General features: G+C 42.6%; 1 protein-coding gene across 1 annotated transcript; it reads left to right on the forward strand.

The window, feature by feature from the left end:
* The first annotated feature begins 97 nt into the window (after window positions 1–97).
* On the forward strand, window positions 98–16,877 carry nampt2 (nicotinamide phosphoribosyltransferase 2). Its single transcript, XM_028999484.1, has 11 exons — window positions 98–347; window positions 2,401–2,536; window positions 3,682–3,785; window positions 3,876–4,004; window positions 4,903–5,061; window positions 10,595–10,725; window positions 10,937–11,162; window positions 12,545–12,664; window positions 13,690–13,830; window positions 14,074–14,199; window positions 15,181–16,877. The coding sequence occupies exons 1-11, from the start codon at window positions 300–302 to the stop codon at window positions 15,352–15,354; spliced, it is 1,494 nt and encodes a 497-aa protein (XP_028855317.1). The 5' UTR covers window positions 98–299; the 3' UTR covers window positions 15,355–16,877.
* The last annotated feature ends 2,545 nt before the right edge of the window (window positions 16,878–19,422 follow it).

Consider the following 19,422-nt stretch of genomic DNA (forward strand, 5'->3'; position numbering starts at 1 on the left):
ATGCAGTTTACGAGCAGTTGAAACACAACGCAATAAATGCGGGTTCGAGGTAATGAAGTTGTGGCATTTCTGCGCAGACACCTGGCAACATCGTGAACGTGGCGTCCGTGGTGCGCAGCTCGGCGTAATGGTGGAGTCGCGTTTCACGTCGCACGTACGGTCATTTGCATTGGCCGGCGACCAGAGCCTGTCTGAAGGACTTTACAACTTTCTCCGCCCCGCGGTGTCGCGCCGCCAGCGGCCGTATAAATACGGCGACGGAGGAGCGCTTCAACTTCGCCCCGCAACGACCCGCAGCGATGGCAGCGCCGGACTTTAATTTCCTCCTGGCCACCGACTCGTACAAGGTAAGACCGCGCTAGCTGCCCCGCTAATGGTCCGCCAGGGGCACCTCCGTGTCGGGCTGCTGTCCCCCAGCCTCCCCGGGCCGCCGCGACGTTTATGGTCGCGTATACGCGCCACGAGGGAGAAATATTTTATTCTGTCTCTGCGGATTGACAGTTCGCGCTGTTTGTTTGTTTTTTTTTTTTTTTTGATGTGTGAGTGGAAGCTGAAGGGCCAGAGCCACCCTTAGCCCGCCGCCGACTAGCCCGACTCTTTTCCCCGGAATCGAAACCAAAATGTAAGACGTCGTCGCCGTGGCCAGTAGATTAGGTTTTAATAAGGTTGTCTGGTGTAATTAACAAACCACCAGCTCGGGTTAAAGATTGTCGCGCCCTTAACCTCTGCTCCTCTTTCGCCCTTTAGCATTTTTAGCGTTTGCTCGCTGCTGACAGTTTTCATTAATTTTCTTTTAAAATACGAATGTATGTGTGTAGAAAAAGAAAAGCTCTTCGTCATTGGCTGGTGGTGTGAGATTGTAAATAGTACTGGGTCCGAATTAGGCTCAGGGTCAAACCAAGGCGATAGACCGTATATTACTGCCTTCACGTGCATGTTATTACTATGTTATTGATCTGCCTATCTGTGATTGTGGGCTTTATGGGTGGTAGGACAGGGTGGTAGTAGCCTAGTGTGTTACACATTCGCCTATGAACCAGAAGACCCAGGCTCAAATCCCACTTACTACCATTGTGTCCCTGAGCAAGACACTTAACCCTGAGTGTCTCCAGAGGGGGGACTGTCCCTGTAACTACTGATTGTAAGTCGCTCTGGATAAGGGTGTCTAATAAAGGCTGTAAATGTCCTCAAATAAATACATTTTTTAATGTCACAGAAGGCCACATGGACAGTGGCAGGGGTCGGCAGGGTCACGTCCATGCTGCCAGTCCAGGGACGGACCCCTGATGTTTTATAGTTGGATTTCTCGTGGACGCCAAGATTATGGTCATTCCGTACGGACGTCTTATGCAATTCCCAGGCACCGGATTTAAGAAATCTCCCACTTGCGTAACCTTTGGTTTCGTGGGTGCCGTGGTGCCGTTTAAGATCATTTTTTTGCTAGAATCACCTCCACGGTGCTTTTTTTTTTTTAAGGGGTGTGTGTGTTTTTGTTAAGTGTGTTATGTAACACTGTTTCACATCAGGTTGACTTTGAACCCTAAGCGTGCGCAGCTCCTTTATGATCCCTGCACTTCATATACTCCCGTAAACCTGTAGTTTACGGGCCCGGCAAGAGAATTAAGGGTTGTTAAAATATTTATTATTTAAACTTCATCACGATGCAAGTGACGGAGTTTTCCATGTGTCTTTGTGGTTTTGGAGTCTGTAAAATCGGCAAATCTGTGTTGACTAAACTCTGACATTGTCGCTGCGCTGAGGTTCCTCTCTCAGAGCGTAGAGAACGCGTGGAACCAGCAAGCTTTTGCCGGCTGTACGGTTCCGAGGGAACAGTAGCTGCTGCTCGCAGCGGTTAAAATCGAGTCAGTCGGGGTACAAAGAAGCCCTTGTGGCTTGATTAGCAAGGCTCCCAGCAGATATCAGTGTACTGTATGTACGAATATACCGGGGGCACGCTGCTTAATTCACTCCGCGTTCTTTCGATTAAATGTACTTTCCTGTGCAGTATAAGAGTGTCCGACACTGGACGCCATGGCATGCGTGCCTAATTTATCATCTAAACCCAGTGTCTGCGTCTGAACACCGCAGTCTAGTAAAAATATTCTTTATACGTGTTCAGCGGCATGTAAAGAAAAGGAAATCGTGTCAAATATCCAGCTGTGCTCGAGATTTCTTGCATATTTCACATTTTGTACAGTTCCGCCCGTACCTAGATTTTAATCACAACTAAATAAGGGAGTAAACAGGTTCTGAATTAAAAAGGCGTTGTTGCATCACAGCGTATTTGGTGACCCTTGAAATGCTCTTCCTTTAATAATTAATCACCCAGGCGCGGTGGCACATTTTGTCTGAGAGTAAAAAGCGAACGGACCTGTGCTTCTTCCCCCCCTCCCCACCTAGATAACGCACTATAAGCAGTACCCGCCCAACGTGAACAGAGTCTACTCCTACTTCGAGTGTCGGCGCAGGAAGGACGCCCAGTTCAACGAAGTGGTGTTTTTTGGCCTGCAGTACCTCCTGAAGAAGTACCTGACAGGTACGTAACCTCCGCGTTATTAGCTCCCGGGGGACGCCGCAGTCCTCATGTCTTAAAGTGAATATCGCATGGCTGAGGATATTCCACTGTAATGACAAGTGAGGCGTAAGAATGTTCTTTTTTTAAATGATGAATGCATTCACACTCCGAATATGCTTTTTTAAAGACTGTTTTATTTTTGTGAAAACAATTGCAATGGTTGTTCGAGAGGATTTTTTTTTGTGTTGTTTGTCAATCAGCAAACCCACAAATCTGTAGGTTCATTCCCACTGTAGCACATTGTGCAAGTAGGGCATGTAAAAGATTTGCAGTAAATACAATTTTTTTTAATAATATTTGAAATTATGCCCACAGTTTTGCATCTTCTGTCCTTACTTATTATAATAGGGCTTGAAGAATGTTGTTCAAAATAGTATTTCGTATTTTGGGCTGTTTGGGCTGTCATTTTGGCTTCTTCCCGCCCGAGTCATGGTCGTGTGTAATATCCGGCCTGTTAACACCTTTCTGGGCCCTCGGTTTCCCTGCATCCCCTGTCTCACCCTCAGAAGTTCTGGAGTGCCACTGATTATCCAGTCCAACCATATTTGAGAAACATAACGTCACAAGTGCATTTGTTTTATCTGTGAATAAAGTTTTATCAAACTGCTCAGCAAACATTAACATTACGTGGAAAGCTCCAGGTGTGGTCGGTGCTTTGGACAAATCACTGGATCCTCCCAAGATTTTCCAAGGATGTGAGATGTTCAATTTACCGATAGTTAGATTAAAACTAAATTTAAGGCCCTGTTTTTTAGACGTTTTGACTTCTTCACCACCCATCAGCTTTTAGAACTCCGCCCTGATAAAGTCAACAGTCTGGTCTTAAGCCTGTTCTGATCAGCTGACTTTTAAACTGCCTCCATCACGCTCCAATGGGTGACTGCCATCGTGCGTTGCCCACACCCTGGTAAAAGTAGGAGGTCCTGTTCTGGTGTAAGAGGTGTGAGTCTATTCCAATGTTTCTCATCAGTGTGAAAAGAATCCGCGATGGCCGCTTCTGCCTCCAGTGTTATCTCCTTTTCAGGCATTCACAATCAGTTGAATATGTTTTAGGCGAAAGACTGCGTTCGTTTGTCTTTCACCGTGTCGTTTCCCTCAAACCGCAGGACCTGTTATTACGGAGGAGAAGATCCAGGAGGCCAAAGTCTTCTACCAGCTGCACTTTAAACAGGCCGTGTTTGATGAGGAGGGCTGGAGGCAGGTGCTGGAGGTAAGATCCGGTTTTCTCTGTATTGAAAGATGTAAAGTCACACCAGGACCTTCTCCCCACTGTGCCTCTCTCTCAAATTTTCCCCATTAGAAGCACGATGGCCGTCTTCCAATCCGAATCAAAGCTGTCCCCGAAGGCAAGATTATTCCAAGAGGAAACGTCCTCTTCACTGTGGAGAACACCGATCCAGATTTCTTCTGGCTGACCAATTATATCGAGGTAATCAATAATCAATAGTTAACTAATTAGTCTATATCAGTCTTGTTGGTCCCCTAATACTGTATCTGAAGTCTCTTTCCGAAATTCAGCCTTGGTGCAGAATTACTGCAGCTTTGATCCAGTCCCACAATGAGGTTCCCCCAGGACGCACCGTTTTGGTGTCTGTAGCTTTAAATGCTAGTGAGGAGGAGAGCAGCCTATAGAAGTTGAGAGGACATTTGCAGAAATTACATAATCAACACCATTCACCAACCACAATGTTTGGCACATCCAGGAAGTTGTGTTTGCGTTTTCCATAAAAATATATATATATAATTAATCCCATTTCTACAGCCTAAAAAAAATACATTTGAGCTAATTTTCACATCCAGTCCCCGAGCAACCGCAATGCTTCAAGCCATGATGGTCGGCGGAGTTCCTTTTTAGGGGACAAAAAGCATGAGAAACGGGAGGTAAACTTTGCCCTTTTGTCGTCATAAGGGGACAAATTCCAGATCCGACCATCTGAGCTGCCACACTCTGAACGGCGAAGCAGAATGGCCAAACACTCTTTACACCTATCGCCATTTCTAGCCACTGCAGGAACTCGTATTAATGTTAAATAATCTCACAAAGTCAAATTTTCATAATAGGGGACCTTTGATGAAACGGATCTGTGTGAGTATCTAGCTGCTACCAAGTAGAGCTGCCAGTGTCCTGGTGGACAGCAGTGTGAGGGAGTGTTTGGCCAGCGAAACAGCCATCGCGCCAGGCAAGAAGCTTAATCACTTTTAATATGTGGCGTTAGATGTGTTCAGGGATGGTTCTGGTTGCTGAACCTGTGTCATGGCCAGGGTTCCACAGCTTTGGCTGCATGTCTGGTATACCCAATGACTCCTCTCTCGCTCCGTCAACACAGACCATGCTCGTGCAAATGTGGTACCCCATCACCGTGGCAACCATCTCCCGAGAGTTCAAAAAGATCCTGGCCAAGCATCTGAAGGCCACGTCAGGAAGCCTGGAAGGCCTGGACTTCAAGCTGCATGACTTTGGCTACAGAGGAGTGTCGTCACAGGAGGTGAGAGTCATAAAAGTCCTGTTCCACAACACCATCACGCTTCCGAGCAGGAGCTAGCTCCAGACAGGCTAGCAGTCTTCTCACACAACACTGGTCCATTTATTAAAATTTTTTTTTTTTTCACTTTTAGAGACATTTCTTGTCATAATTGGGTACACATGTAGGAAAATTGTATACATGGAATTTGAATATTTCAACATTTTTTAACTTTCTGGTGAAGCAAAGCGAACTGGATCGTAGGCACATGATGTTACTTCGTTCCAAGTAATTGGTAAGCTCCTCCTTTGAAGTACGTGTGAGCCTCTTTCCCAAACTTGTCCCTGCAATTGTTTTATATGGCTTAGAAATCTTTAGTCATTATCATTAAGCACATTTCATCAAAATGTATTCTTTGTTTCATTAATTAGATTAAAAAATATATTATTATACTTTTACACTTATATGTTGTATCACAATATTCATAATAATGTGGCAAAAAATAGGTGCACCAGGTGTTTATGGCTGTCAGAGTAAACAAACTGGCATAATGCTTGGGCAAGACACTGCTTGTTCTGTGAGGTTTGTGATGCTTAAATCAGGCCCTTCAAGATCTTGTGGAGATTGTTGCAACATGACATGATTTCACAACAACCTCTCATTAAAAGAAATTGACATATCACTGTCTTTTGCCGTCATTGGTTCGTGCCAATCTACTGTGTGATTTACATAGTGACGTCCAGGACTGCCCCCGATTGATGAGAGGTTCGATATTTTTTATTTTTACCGAAAAGCATACATACAAAATCACATGATGCTTAACCGAATAGTGACTAGCAGTATTGGGCAATTTTGCAGAAAATATTTTTTCTTTGTTGAGTTTGTTGCAATTTGCTTAGACCGGTTATATTATTTTCTGCCTAGGACACGTCATAACTCGCTGTTGCCCCATAATTTTAATTATCCTTATCATACAGTTGGAAGTTTTAGTTTGATCTTTTTCAACTTCTGCCAAAATGATAGAAAGCTCCCGCTAGGGACCACTGAAGAGAGAGGACTATCGGGCAGAAAAGAGGAAAATGAAGAGCTCACGCTCACATTTAATCCGCAGCGGGTCAATCCTGACCTTTCGGTGCGCAATATCAAAGCAGGCAATATTTTGTTTGAACAAAGCGCATCATTGAGTATGCAGTGTACCAGCAGCCCTGGGGCGGTGCCTGGCGCCGAGTCCATTAGAAGCTGTCGGCGGCGTCCTTCACGAGAAACGTCATTGGTGCGGCCAGGTGGGTGGGTGACGTTGGGCTTCCTCCGGCTTCAGAGGGTTTTAACCCGTGTGCTGAGTAAAGTGGAAGACTTGCCACTTGCAATCGTTGTCACCATCAGCAAGGCTGAGGATCCTGCCCTTCCCTGACTGGCTGTCTGTCTGCACAGCAAGGGCCTTATTAGTCCTAAAACCATGTCGTTATAGCAACACGAGCAATATACTCGGCCATTTAATAGCAATAGTAATTTAATAGCAATGTGTGTGTTATGGCTACTATGGGTGGGGTAATCTTTGTAATATATATTTTATGACCATATCCTGTGGCTCTGTGTAATGGTCTGTGTGGTCAATGGTCTGTAATAAATGGATTTTACCTCCTGGAAAAGGCACAGCGTGAGGACGTGCGATTTCCTTGTAAGTATTAAAATATTTTGTGCGGTGGGTTAGGCTGGTGACTCTGAAGAGTGTCTTTAATTAAGTGGCCTGAGTGTTATAGTGGGTGATGGGATTGCCTGGAAAATCTCTTTCGGATCAGGATCAAGGGTATTGTCTCCCTGATCACACGGCTCTGGGTTTCTTTTGGCAGGATGGGATGTCGATGTTATGGATTTTTTTTCTGGGCCTTGCTTGGCCTTGTTTGGCACACATCAGATTAATCAGGCTGCCATGCAACTTGCAGTTAAACAGCTTTTTTGGGGGTGTAGCCTACATAGGTATTTGCAAAATAAACAGTAGATCATATTCCATTTTGTTGGTGAAGCATTTCTTTGTGCTGTTAATGGTGAAGAACAGATTGAGTCTCCAGCTTGTATATCCAATTTTTATTTGGCCCATGAGTATAATCATTGGCAGTGGTAGTTGCATGTAATCAAAATCTCTATGGGGAGTCAGAGTAGAACTTTTGAAGAGAAGTTGCCTTGATTTCTGTTGAACGTTGCTCCTCATTTGCAGTTTGGGTCTTGACGTGACTTGAGTATAAAAATGGCAACAGAAAAACATTTGGAACAGAAGATGTCTGTGGGGAAAAAACAAAGGCCTCTCTCCAACCACGATGCAGATGCATGTTAGAGATGAACACAAACACAATTCAAAATACACTTTCTTACCTGTTGTATGATTTGATATTCCACTGAAGTAGGAGGATGAACCTACTAACGCCACTGAACACATCTGCAATAAAATCTGATTGCAGGTTCATAACCTGTATCCATGAAAAACAACCATGAAAATGAGTCTAGAACTAAATTCCTTAAAAACATTTTTTATCAATAACAAGGAGGAAGGAATATTCTGGATGAATGCATTGGCCCTTTTTTGCTCGGCCTGTGATGTGTGAAGTGATTGTCATTGTGATACACAGCAGCACAGCAGACAGCTAAATGTGTCCTCTGCATTTAACCATCACACTAAGTGAGCAGTGAGCAGCCATGACAGGCACTCAGGCAGCAGTGTGTGGGCATCAGGATTCGAACCGGCAACCTTCTGATTATGGGGCCACTTCCTTAACTGCTAGGCATTGTCTGCATTGGCAGAGGACCCTGCCCAATGGTCCATATGGAGGTACACAGCAGTGACCTGTCCTGGTTTAAGAAAGGTCTCCAGGGCCCTTGAAACATGTGAGAGCCACCTTGTCCCCTTCACCCCATTGGACATCAGCACATTTACCCCCAAGTCAGCCTCGATGACTCTGAGCTTTCTGAATTGCACCATCATTGGATTGTGATGACAACATTGCCATTTTAAATCTGCTCTGTCAGTCACACCTTATCTTCTAGTTTCCTGTGAGGCAGCTAATGTGGTCACATGCAGGTCACCATGCTGCAGAAGGGCTATGACGCCCCCTTTGCTGCCCAAGTTAACAGCAGAACAATCAGCACCCAGAGTGATAATTCTCTCCAGCCAGTTAGTGCACTGGTCCCCAATGGCAGCATAAATTCCGAATTAAACAAATAAAATAATAACGATAATACTAGCTACTATCTACTAGCCTGATCAAAAGTTTATAATACAATTAATTTTTTCATTTTATTACATTTATTTTTAATTAGTTCAACATGTTTCTCACCTCGAAAAAGACAGCACACAGTCTAACGCAGATGAACGGTCCCGTCAAATGTGATTTCAGGTAAACAGGTACTTAACTGACTTAATAACCTGGGGTCTTCATTCAAAAGATCTGCGTACAAAATGTACGTACACAAAGAAAATGTCAGATTTTTGAGAACGTGTGAACGCACACCTGCACGCAATAGACGCTTCACCCCCGACACATTTTTCCCCCCCAAAAATGTTCGCACGCATGGGTCAGAATTTGCCTAAATATGCACACATTTTGCAGTTACGTTTTTTATGAAACGTGGGAAGAGACATACACATGTTTTAGGTCCCATTTTGTGCATATGCAACAGTTATAAATGAGGAGTACACATGTTTTAGGTCCCATTTTGTGCATATGCAACAGTTATAAATGAGGAGTACACATCTTTTAGGTTTAATTTTGTGCGTATGCAACAGTTGTAAATGAGGCATACACATCTTTTAGGTCCCATTTTCTGCATACGCAACAGTTGTAAATGAGGCATACACATCTTTTAGGTCCCATTTTGTGCATATGCAACAGTTGTAAATGAGGCATACACATCTTTTAGGTCCCATTTTGTGCATATGCAACAGTTATAAATGAGGAGTACACATCTTTTAGGTTTAATTTTGTGCGTATGCAACAGTTGTAAATGAGGCATACACATCTTTTAGGTCCCATTTTCTGCATACACAACAGTTGTAAATGAGGCATACACATCTTTTAGGTCCCATTTTGTGCATATGCAACAGTTGTAAATGAGGCATACACATCTTTTAGGTCCCATTTTGTGCATATGCAACAGTTATAAATGAGGAGTACACATCTTTAGGTCCCATTTTCTGCATACACAACAGTTGTAAATGAGACATGCACATGTTTTAGGTCCCATTTTGTGCGTATGCAACAGTTATAAATTAGGCATACACATCTTTTAGGTCCCATTTTGTGCATATGCAACAGTTATAAATGAGGAGTACACATCTTTTAGGTCCAATTTTATACCCCTTGTCTCTTCTAATTGCCCTGTTCAATTAAATAAATGCCACATTTTCATTCCAGTTGTTCATGGTTAATGGCAAGTCCAATCATTAATGGCTATGGGAAAACCAACTATGGTATTATGGGGGAGTAAAAAAAACATATTGGATTTTTATTTGAAAATGAATAATGCAGAAACAATGTTTGTATTGTTTGCTCTAATTCAGCAACTGGCAGGTATATTTAAGTAACGTCCCAGGCCAACATTTTGCGTTAGTCAACTGTAGAAATGAACACCCTCCTGTCACCTTTTATTTTCAGGAGGAGGTCTCGGGACGGGACTAAGAGGCTTTTTTTGGCAGCTGGGATTTAGCATTGATGCCATCACACAGTGGCGGTTATCTCATGTCATTAAAGGAGTGCAAAAGAGTCATCAAGAACTTGGTGACTAATACAGGAAGTTGCCAGAGATCATTTGTGAATATAATGGGACTGGATGTGTGTGCATCGTTCTTTTTTACACAGCTGTTAAAATGCCAGTTTTTCTCCACTCCACAGTCAAGACAGTGAGATATTGAATGCTGTAGATTTTTTGTGTGCCCTTCTCCTGACTGATCTTCTCCTAATCCCTTTCAACAATGAGTGCAGGCAACTGGATACACGTACGGAAAAAAATAACCAGCATGGGTTAATCAACCTATTTAATGGTGGTGAACCCATGAAGACAGGATGTTGAATATAAAATCAAAATAATCCTAATTTAATCATTTAAGGCTGTGCACACTTGTGCAATCTATTTTATTGTACATTTTCATGTATTTTTTCCCATAACTTTTTTTTATTATTACATTTTACATGCTTGTACAAGCGAGGTCCCATTAAAACCTGCCAATTTAACTGGGCAGTGCACATTTTTTTATTGCCACTGTATTGCTCTGAGTGCTGCAGTAAGTGAATTTCCCCTTTATCTTATCTAACATTCTTAATGGGTCTCATCTGGAAGGGAAGAATTAATTGATGCAAGGTTTTGAGAAGGCATGAGGTCAAAAATATGAAACTAATAAATAAATACAATAATTGAGAGAATTACAAAGTTAAAATATCATTCTACATTGTATTCTACTAACAGCTGACATTCCACATGACTGCTAGACTGCGTAATATTTGTTATTATCAGTAAGTTGCATCATTTCATGTAGTGACCTTCTCCGTTTCTCTCTGCCGTCTGCCAGTCTGCAGCGTTGGGAGGTGCAGCCCATCTGGTGAACTTCTGTAGCACAGATACGGTGGCCGGCCTCCTCATGGCCCAGAGATACTACAGCTGCCCCATGGCTGGCTTCTCCATCCCTGCTGCGGAGCACAGGTGAGTCCTGCAATTTGCCCTGACGTGCTGTCAATCAACTTCTGGGCCAAATCCTGACAAATCCAGGCAGCCACAGTCACTACGGACACCATTTTTTTTTACCAGAATTGTTATTCCACCGCTACAAAATCCCAGAGAAATGTTGAATGTGTTCAGCTCTGCATCGATGCAGTCTGCTGCTCGCTTTCTGACCCCTCTCTCCCTGCATCAGCACTATCATCTCCTGGGGGCGGAGCCGAGAGAAGGAGGCCTTCGAGAGGCTGCTGGACCAATTCCCATCAGGACCCGTGTCAGTTGTCAGCGACAGCTATGACATCTTCAAGGCCTGCAAGTACATCTGGGGAGACAAGCTGAAGGAGCGTGTGATGGAGCGCAGTGAGGACTCCGCCCTCGTCATCAGACCGGACTCTGGAGACCCAGCTGAGACCCTTATAGAGGTGTGGTGGGAGGTCCTAGTCAGTGGCAGCAAGATATCTGGCATATTTTGGTGTTACATTTGCAGATATTCATTTGAATACTTTCTAATTCCACACCAGCCTGCAGGAGGAAAGAAAGATGCATGCACTCAGAAGTAGGGATGCACCGATACCGGTATCTGGTATCGCCCTCGATAGCACATTTTCTAAAGTACTCGTACTCGTTAAAATCCCCCGATAGCGGGGACTGATACCACGGTCTGAGAAATGTGTTTGAGCGGCATGTAAGGGGTTAATCACATGCACCGAGTGCCAGCCCCCAGGCCCCACCCCCCAGCTCAGATCGGGGAGAGGGCGGGGTTAGACATGTCAGCCGTGTGGAACTATTTCAAAGTGAATGAAGACGACAAAACATTCCACGCGCTGTGAAAATGACACTGGCAAATAACACGAGTACTTTGCATTGCATGACCAGCCACTCTCAGAGGTAGAAAATGTTCTGGCCATGTTCTGGCGCCCAGATATGACGTCCCAAGCCGCCGCTACGTGACTAACACGGAGCTGCCTAAAATACACGACTCTGGGGAAAAAACATATCCACAGCCTACTGCAAGCCTCCTTGTGTTTAGTTTCGCCACGGATATTTGGACCAGCCGTGTTAGCCCCGTGTTGCTAATTAGCATAACCTCCCAGTGGACAGACGAGAGTTTCACACCAAAACAATTCCACGGCTCGCACAGGCTATAGCCCCTGTGTTTGGGCAAATTTACATTTACATTTACAGCATTTATCAGACGCCCTTATCCAGAGCGACTTACAACCAGTAGTTACAGGGACAGTCTCTGGGTCTTCTGGTTCATAGGCGAGTGTGTTACCCACTAGGCTACTACCACCCATAAACACAAGTTTACATTTACATTTACAGCATTTAGCAGACGCATTTATCCAGAGCGACTTACAATCAGTAGTTACAGGGACAGTCTCCCTGGAGCAACTTAGGGTTAAGTGTCTTGCTCAGGGACACAATGGTAGTAAGTGGGATTTGAACCCGGGTCTTCTGGTTCATAGGCGAGTGTGTTACCCACTAGGCTACTACCACCCACAAATGCTCCAGACATGGGGTATACAACATGCTTTTCATTTTAAATAAATGTTCTTAATTCCAAACTAGTCCCTTGTTTTGTTGTTAAATTATATGACTAAAGCTGTTACCTGTAAATGTTTTTATTAAGTATTCGGTATCGATGAGTACTGAAATGCAAGTACTCATACTCATTCTCCAAAAAAAGTGGTATTGGTGGATCCCTACTCAGAAGTTGTTACACTCGATCTGAGATTTTGTTCCTCTGTAATGAAATGTTATAGTCTGAAGTGTTCCTTGTTTGTGTTCTGCCATTCCCCAGGTGATAAAGATATTGGAGGAGTGCTTCGGCAGCTCTTTGAATTCAGTGGGCTACAAGGTGCTTCCCTCGTACCTTCGGATCATCCAGGGCGACGGGATCGATCTCAAGTCCATAGAAGAGGTTGGGCATAAATAAATCATACATATTTTATTTTACAACCAAAACATTGCTTTTTGTTTATAATAGTAGTAATTCTGTGGTTTTTATAAATAGCTAATTTATAACAAATACAGCTTGTTAGCTTATGGTTGAATCGAATCGAAATTGACTGGTATACTGTAATTAATTATGCAGAAGACTCTGTAGGGTTACTGTAATTAGTTTCCATAACTCTTAAAGGTGAGTGTCCCTCTCGGGCTCAAGTAAATTGCATGAAACTTGCATCAGGACAAGTTATTAATGTTTCTGAATTTATGTGAACTATTTTGTGATATCCAAAAATCATGTTTCATATCCATAAATAATGAACTAATTTAAAAACCTCAAAACAGTACTTTGTAATATAGAGTAATAAACATAATCTCAAATGCCTCTGGTCAAGGGGGATATTTCGTTCAGGGGATATTTACCATTTACCTAATTTCTGGCATGTCCCTGACTCTTAACACCTTCTAGAAAATACCACAATTTGTTGAGAGCATTTTCAGAAATTGACACACTTTTTAAAAAACATAATCCCACTCTTTAAAGCTCCACCCTCTTATTGAGCACAATTTAAAAGCATGTCACCTAGTTATATGTTTATCGGAGAAGAGGCTGTCTAGCTGAATGTAGATCACTCATTTTTTGTTTCTAGCTTATTACCACCCTGTTTACAGGCAGAGTGGAATGTCTAGCAGAATAAATTGCATTTGGTCCTCGAGCATGGCCACTATGTAAAGGGCATAACAAAATTAAAGCCTGCTAATTAATTGAAACTATTTTCCTGCAATTATGAAGCCAAAATACTAGCAGCAAACAAGAAAGACTCATGTTCAATATGGTGTGACAGACTGCACACCCACAAATGCGGTGAATGTGGAATTAGTCACTGCCCCTGGTGAAATATCACAGTTTCTGCTACAGTCTGTTGCTGCTTACAGCTGTTGGTACAAGTTGTTATTTCTTTTTTTTTTTTTTTTTAACTCTTCCGCGTTCCCCTGCAGATCCTGCAGAAGCTGAGCGACGAGGGCTGGAGCGCCGAGAACGTGTTCTTCGGCTGCGGCAGCGCCCTCCTGCAGAAGCTCAACAGGGACACCCTGCACTGCGCCTTCAAGTGCAGCTATGTGGAGTCCAACGGCAAGGGGGTGAGTTACGGCTCTCTCTGTTTACCGGTTTATCTGTTATGTAACCAGCCTTAGACGTTGCTGTTTTTCGATTAGTTTATTCTCCTCGGCATAATGTGGTGATTTTATGTGCTATTTTTGTGTTAGTTTTTAAAATGATTCCTCTTTTCATCTCCATGAACTCGGTGCGTTAAGACGTAGGCCGCGTGAACGCAATGTTTGTCTGTCTGATTGGTGGGTTTTCATGGCCTGCTCTTTGTGTAGATGGATGTGTACAAACAGCCCGTTACGGATCCATCTAAAGGTTCAAAGCGGGGTCGTCTGTCTCTGCGGAGGAACTCTGACGGTTTCATCGAGACGGTGGAGCGCGGCGTAGGCAAGCCTGAGGAGGTGAGTCCTCAAGAGAGACATGCATAAGTAACACCGCCTGACATCTAACACAACACACATGGTGTGTGCCCTCACTGCCAGATCTCATATTATACACACACACACACACACACACACACACACACACACACAAACCTCTAATTTAATCAAAACCTCCCTGCTTAGGTGTAAAAACAAACTGTTGAAAAAAAAGCAGCCATTGGAAATTACAGAAAAACCCCACATGTGTGGGTTTTTTAAAAATCTGTTTTATTGTTGGTTATTTCATTTGTACATTTAATTGAATGTATGTATTATTTATTGATAATTTTTTATTTATTTAGTAAAGGAATTAATGGATGAATGAATGAATGAATGAATGATTGCTTTTATTGTCACTACGTTTTATTGTACATATGTACCATGAGATTAAAGTGTAGACATATATAGGACATAATAGAGAAGTTCTACAGCACTATATACATGTGGAAGAAAGTAAGAAAATATATCTGGTCTCATGTACACATTATTTAAAAATTGCATAGCAATGATGGTCATGCAAAGGGAGTAGTAGATATTAGACAATTGGAATAATATTATTGCACAGTATTAAATATTGCACAGTTGATAAATAGAAGAAATTTCAGGGGTTGTGGGATGAGTCTGTCAGGAGTCGGCCTGCAGCTCTTTCCTCCTTAAACTGCGGCTCCCTGTAGCTCTGGGAAATAAATGTATTTTAGACAAAAATATGCATCACAAATGCCGTATATGCCTGCCACCCCGCCTGGCTTCCCCCACCAAAATCGGACGCCTCTTGGGGTCAGTTGTTTGCAATATTTAGTGTTTAATAATGTTGATTTTGGTAAGTAAGTTGTGTAGAGTTAGCATAGAGTTCTTTTGTGGAAACTGGGTCCAAATAGATCTTTGAAAGTTCAAGTTTCTCCAAGCCCTGATCTGTGTAGTCTTTTCTGTCTATTCTTAAGTCATCTGTCTTTCTCATAGGACCTGTTGGTGACCGTATTTGAAAATGGCACTATCCTTCAGGAATACTCTCTGGACGATATTCGTAAGAACGCCCGTCTCTGGGAGGAAGATCTGGCGCCCGTTCAGCACAACAGCAACGAGCCGAAGCCTCTGGAGCTCCACCACAAGCACATTATGAACGGAGTGCACTAAGCATCACCACGCCCCGCCCTGGCCATGGCACTGCCCGATTGGACCAATGACTCATGTCTCTCATGGCTTCGCAAATCTCACTATATCCATTTAACTGTGGCGTACCTTTTAGCGGCACGCCATCCACCTGGATTTACACTGCATGTCATATCACAGAGGCTTTTTGACATAATTTTATCCCTGTTAAAGCATTACGTGGATTTATTTCTGCACACAGAGAAAGAAAGGGGCACACAGGGTACAATATTAAACCACCAGGTACAAAACTGCCTTTCAGTTGATTGTACCTCAAGACACCATGTTGTACTTTTAAAGGTACATCATTTGGAAAAGTGCATTTGTACCCATGGACTTGTACCACATGAAAATGAATCCGATTAACCAATGTAAACGACCAGAAATGCTTGTTATGTGGTAGATTTCAGAATATTGATGGAATGTCTAGTGAATTTTAATGTAACATAATAAAAAAAAAAATGTAAACATAATTTTTAAATGTAAACATAATTGGGCACTCCCCAAGTGTCAAGCCTTTCTACCCGTATAGGTACACAGTGGACTTCCATTTCTCTGTGTGTGGGTAGACATTTTCTCTAATGCCATATGACAAATATGCACAATTTCTTGTCATTTTACATGCCAAATATTGATAGCAAATCTTCAGTATTCAACAACAAAGCCTTGAAACTGGATTTTTTTTTTCATTTGTTTCTGACTTGATTTGCTAATGAAGGGACTCATTAGACATGGCGTCACCACGATGATCTTCCCGACTGGCATTTTAAATTCTGAGCTATGGAATGCCGGTTTTCTGTCTATGCGTGTATGTTTTGTGTGGGTCTGTTATTTTAATTGACACTCGTGTGGCCATAGGTGACCTAAAGCACTAGCGCTTTATTTTACGTAATTAGGCCCTGTGACCGTCATTGGTTTTCGCATTTGTCCAAGAAGCTTGTTTGTGTTTCAGTTAAAAAGAACCGAGAAAAAAAAGTGTTTACTTTTACAGTCGTCACTATGCAGCGGCCAACCAGATATGGCTGGTGTCGTCACGGAACTGTCCTTCACTTGCTTATTGAAGGTACGCGATGCATGCCGCTCACAGGGCTCCACAGCCGCTGCCTTATGAACCCACCGCCAAACCTCAGTACTCGCCACCCAAACACTATGTCAAAAACCACAACACTTTTCATTTACTTTGCCTTAAATTCTCCCCTCTTCCTGGTCCTTTGTGTATCAGATGCTGGTTAGGAATATGCTGCTGCAGCATCCAGATGTGGAGTTTTGGTTTTTCCCTCTTCTGCGCTCAACTCACAGACCAGTTGTTTTAATGAAATAATTTAAATTTGATATTAAGCAGCTGACCCTACCTCCTTTCTAAGTGTAAATGAATATAAGATTATAATGATTATCACTTCTATGGTATTATTCTCTTTTTTCTTTGTATATACTGATGAAAACAATAGATTTTAGAATGTTTTTTTCCCTCATTTTATTTTTTTAATTGTTCTTGTTTTGTTGAACAAAATTTATATTTTGTATCACAAAAAAAATAAATTGACCTTTCACTTCCTGTCAGACAATGAAATTTCTGCTGTGGTGCAATAATACTTTTCCAGGGTTGCTGCTTGCTTCCTCGTGATGGTTCTTCGCACGTCTCTGATTGGATATAAATAGAGGAGTGCCCTTTTGGTTCACCACAGCTGTCATAGTTGGGGGTGACCTGCAAGACAACGGGCCGCCTGCTTGCTTGGCTCAATTTGCCAGGTTTAAATAACCTTATCCAATCTGGCAACCGTTCCAGCCTCCTATAGTGTGGAATATTAACTTTTTACTAAACATTGTGGGTCCCCAATTATGACATTTGTGCCTTGGTGCAGAATTACTTTTTATCCAGTCCTAAAATTAGATTTCCCCAGTATGTGAAGGGCAGCAGGAGTGTGCCTCCGCTTCTTAATGTATTTTATTTAAAAATCGCTCGCATTCAGGAGTTTTCACTGGATTCCAGTCGTGAGCCGGTGCAGAAAAACACACTCTCAGTAACGTGATGTGGTGAGCGGTCACACACTTCCCATTTGCGCGGAATGCCTGTGTGTGTGTGTGTGTGTGTGTGTGTGTGATGCGGTGGCTGTATGTGAAAACAGCAGCATAAACCAGCGTGCGTGTGTATCGGTTCCACTTATTTGCCCTTTGACCTCTATTCCGCATTCTAATGAAGGGTTGACATTACTATTCTTGTTTAAGGTGCTGCCTGGCCTGCAAACGAAATGAGACTAAAAATTCCCTTTTCACCGGGTCTCCAATCCCAATGGAATCTATTCTCCTTGGCCGGCCCTGCTCCATTCAACTAGCCGAGACTACCACCACCTTTAAGAAATATTTGAAAACCCACTTGTTTAAAGTATTTAAGTATTTCAAACAAGTCTAACACTAACACACGCACAGACACTCACAGAAAAGAAAAGCACTTAACAATCTAGCACTTAACAATTCCCCAGCATGTTCTATTCTTGACAGTTGGCTGGTAGCAGTAGCCTGTGTGTGTGTGTGTGTGTGTGTGTGTGTGTGTGTGTGTGTGTGTGTGTGTGTAATGATGCTTCCATTATGGGTTTCAGTGCTCTAGCGAAGCTGCGGTCATTGTGCCCGTGAGGCGTGTTTCCAGTACGCGGCCGCTGTTATGACTGCATTACATCATTACAAGCAGCGAATGCTACTGCGTGTCACTGCTAGGAACATGGTGTTATTACCAGAGCTCAAGGGGGGGGGTGGGTATAAAAAGGCCTGAGAGAATCAGATTCTCCTGCCCGGCCTGTAAATTCTGTCCACCACCGAATGGCATCTTAATGTGACACGATCCGATGACAATTTGCTGTATGGATGCGCAGCATGGTTGGCTTTATGTTGTTAATGGATTACGCAGGGTATGTAGCAGGGTCAGGTGAGGTCAGGAATGTACAAAACAAACACACAAACACACTGAAACACACAATGGCCTGGACATGTGCTTTGGGGAATCTTCATCATAATTGCTGTCAGAAGGGCCCTTGCGCAAAACCGTGTTAAGTTTTCTTCATATCACCTCTTATTATGGGCTTGACTGGGATATGTTGTCTGAAGAGAAAATCGTCCAGGTAATTCACATACTACCAGAAACAACACTGAGACTCATTGAGAGATGCATAGAGACCAGAAAAAAATGTGAAATGCTTAAAATGAACAAAATCGCCACCTCTTGTCTCTAGCACAAGTTGCTGGAAACAGTAAAGGTGAGTGGAAAAGCCCTCCCAGCACCCTTTCTTATTCAGCAACAACAGTGTGAGCATTTGTGGGAAAATGATGTGCTACTATAGACTGTTCATATATTACATTTTAAGTAGTTTCCTTGTAATTTCCTTATTTTTTTCCTTGTAAAAAATAAGACATCCTAGATGTGAATGAAGGAAATATTCTAATAAAATGTTTGTCCTTTACATAGTTTAATGTGCTGACAACATTATCACACAAAAATTACTAGATCAGGATAAAACTTGAATAAAATGGACCATCACAAACAACAGCAGCACTGTCTCTGTGGAAAGCTGGTTCAGGACGGGAGGAGGTGTTGCTGTTTTTATATGCAAAATGTACTCATCCACATATTTCGAATACTCTTTTCATTTTTCAGCCTTTAGATGGGAGCACAAAAAAATCTGCCAGAGGCCACCAGCGGAAATGCCACAGCAGATTAAAGAAAAAAGTGTGATCCAAGATGGACGTAGCCAATCAGCACCAACCTTTTATTCACTACAAATACATTATATTTTATAAGGCCAATACAAAGGTCCAAAATCTTCTTTATTCAGAAGATCAAAACTATTTACTACTTACAATCACAGGAACCTTACAGTTTTGTCTATTGTCTATTGTCCATGTCTATGTCTATGTCTATGAATGTATATTGTCTTGCTATTCCTGAATACTGATACATTGCAGAACAGTCATCGATTCTTATTTATGTATATTTTCATCCAGGTGGCACAGTGAGAAGCAAAGCAAAGCCCTTCTTTGGAAAAATAGGCATCTGATAATTGC

The sequence above is a fragment of the Denticeps clupeoides genome, chromosome 12, assembly GCF_900700375.1.
Source record: "Denticeps clupeoides chromosome 12, fDenClu1.1, whole genome shotgun sequence".
Lineage (NCBI taxonomy): Eukaryota > Metazoa > Chordata > Actinopteri > Clupeiformes > Denticipitidae > Denticeps > Denticeps clupeoides.

Excerpts from the sequence above, each read along its gene's own strand:
- nampt2 (XM_028999484.1), top strand. The coding sequence starts at position 300 with ATGGCAGCGCCGGACTTTAATTTCCTCCTGGCCACCGACTCGTACAAG. Across the intron at positions 5,062-10,594 it reads GAGGAGTGTCGTCACAGGAG|TCTGCAGCGTTGGGAGGTGC; the intron begins GTGAGAGTCATA and ends GCCGTCTGCCAG. Across the intron at positions 11,163-12,544 it reads CAGCTGAGACCCTTATAGAG|GTGATAAAGATATTGGAGGA; the intron begins GTGTGGTGGGAG and ends GCCATTCCCCAG.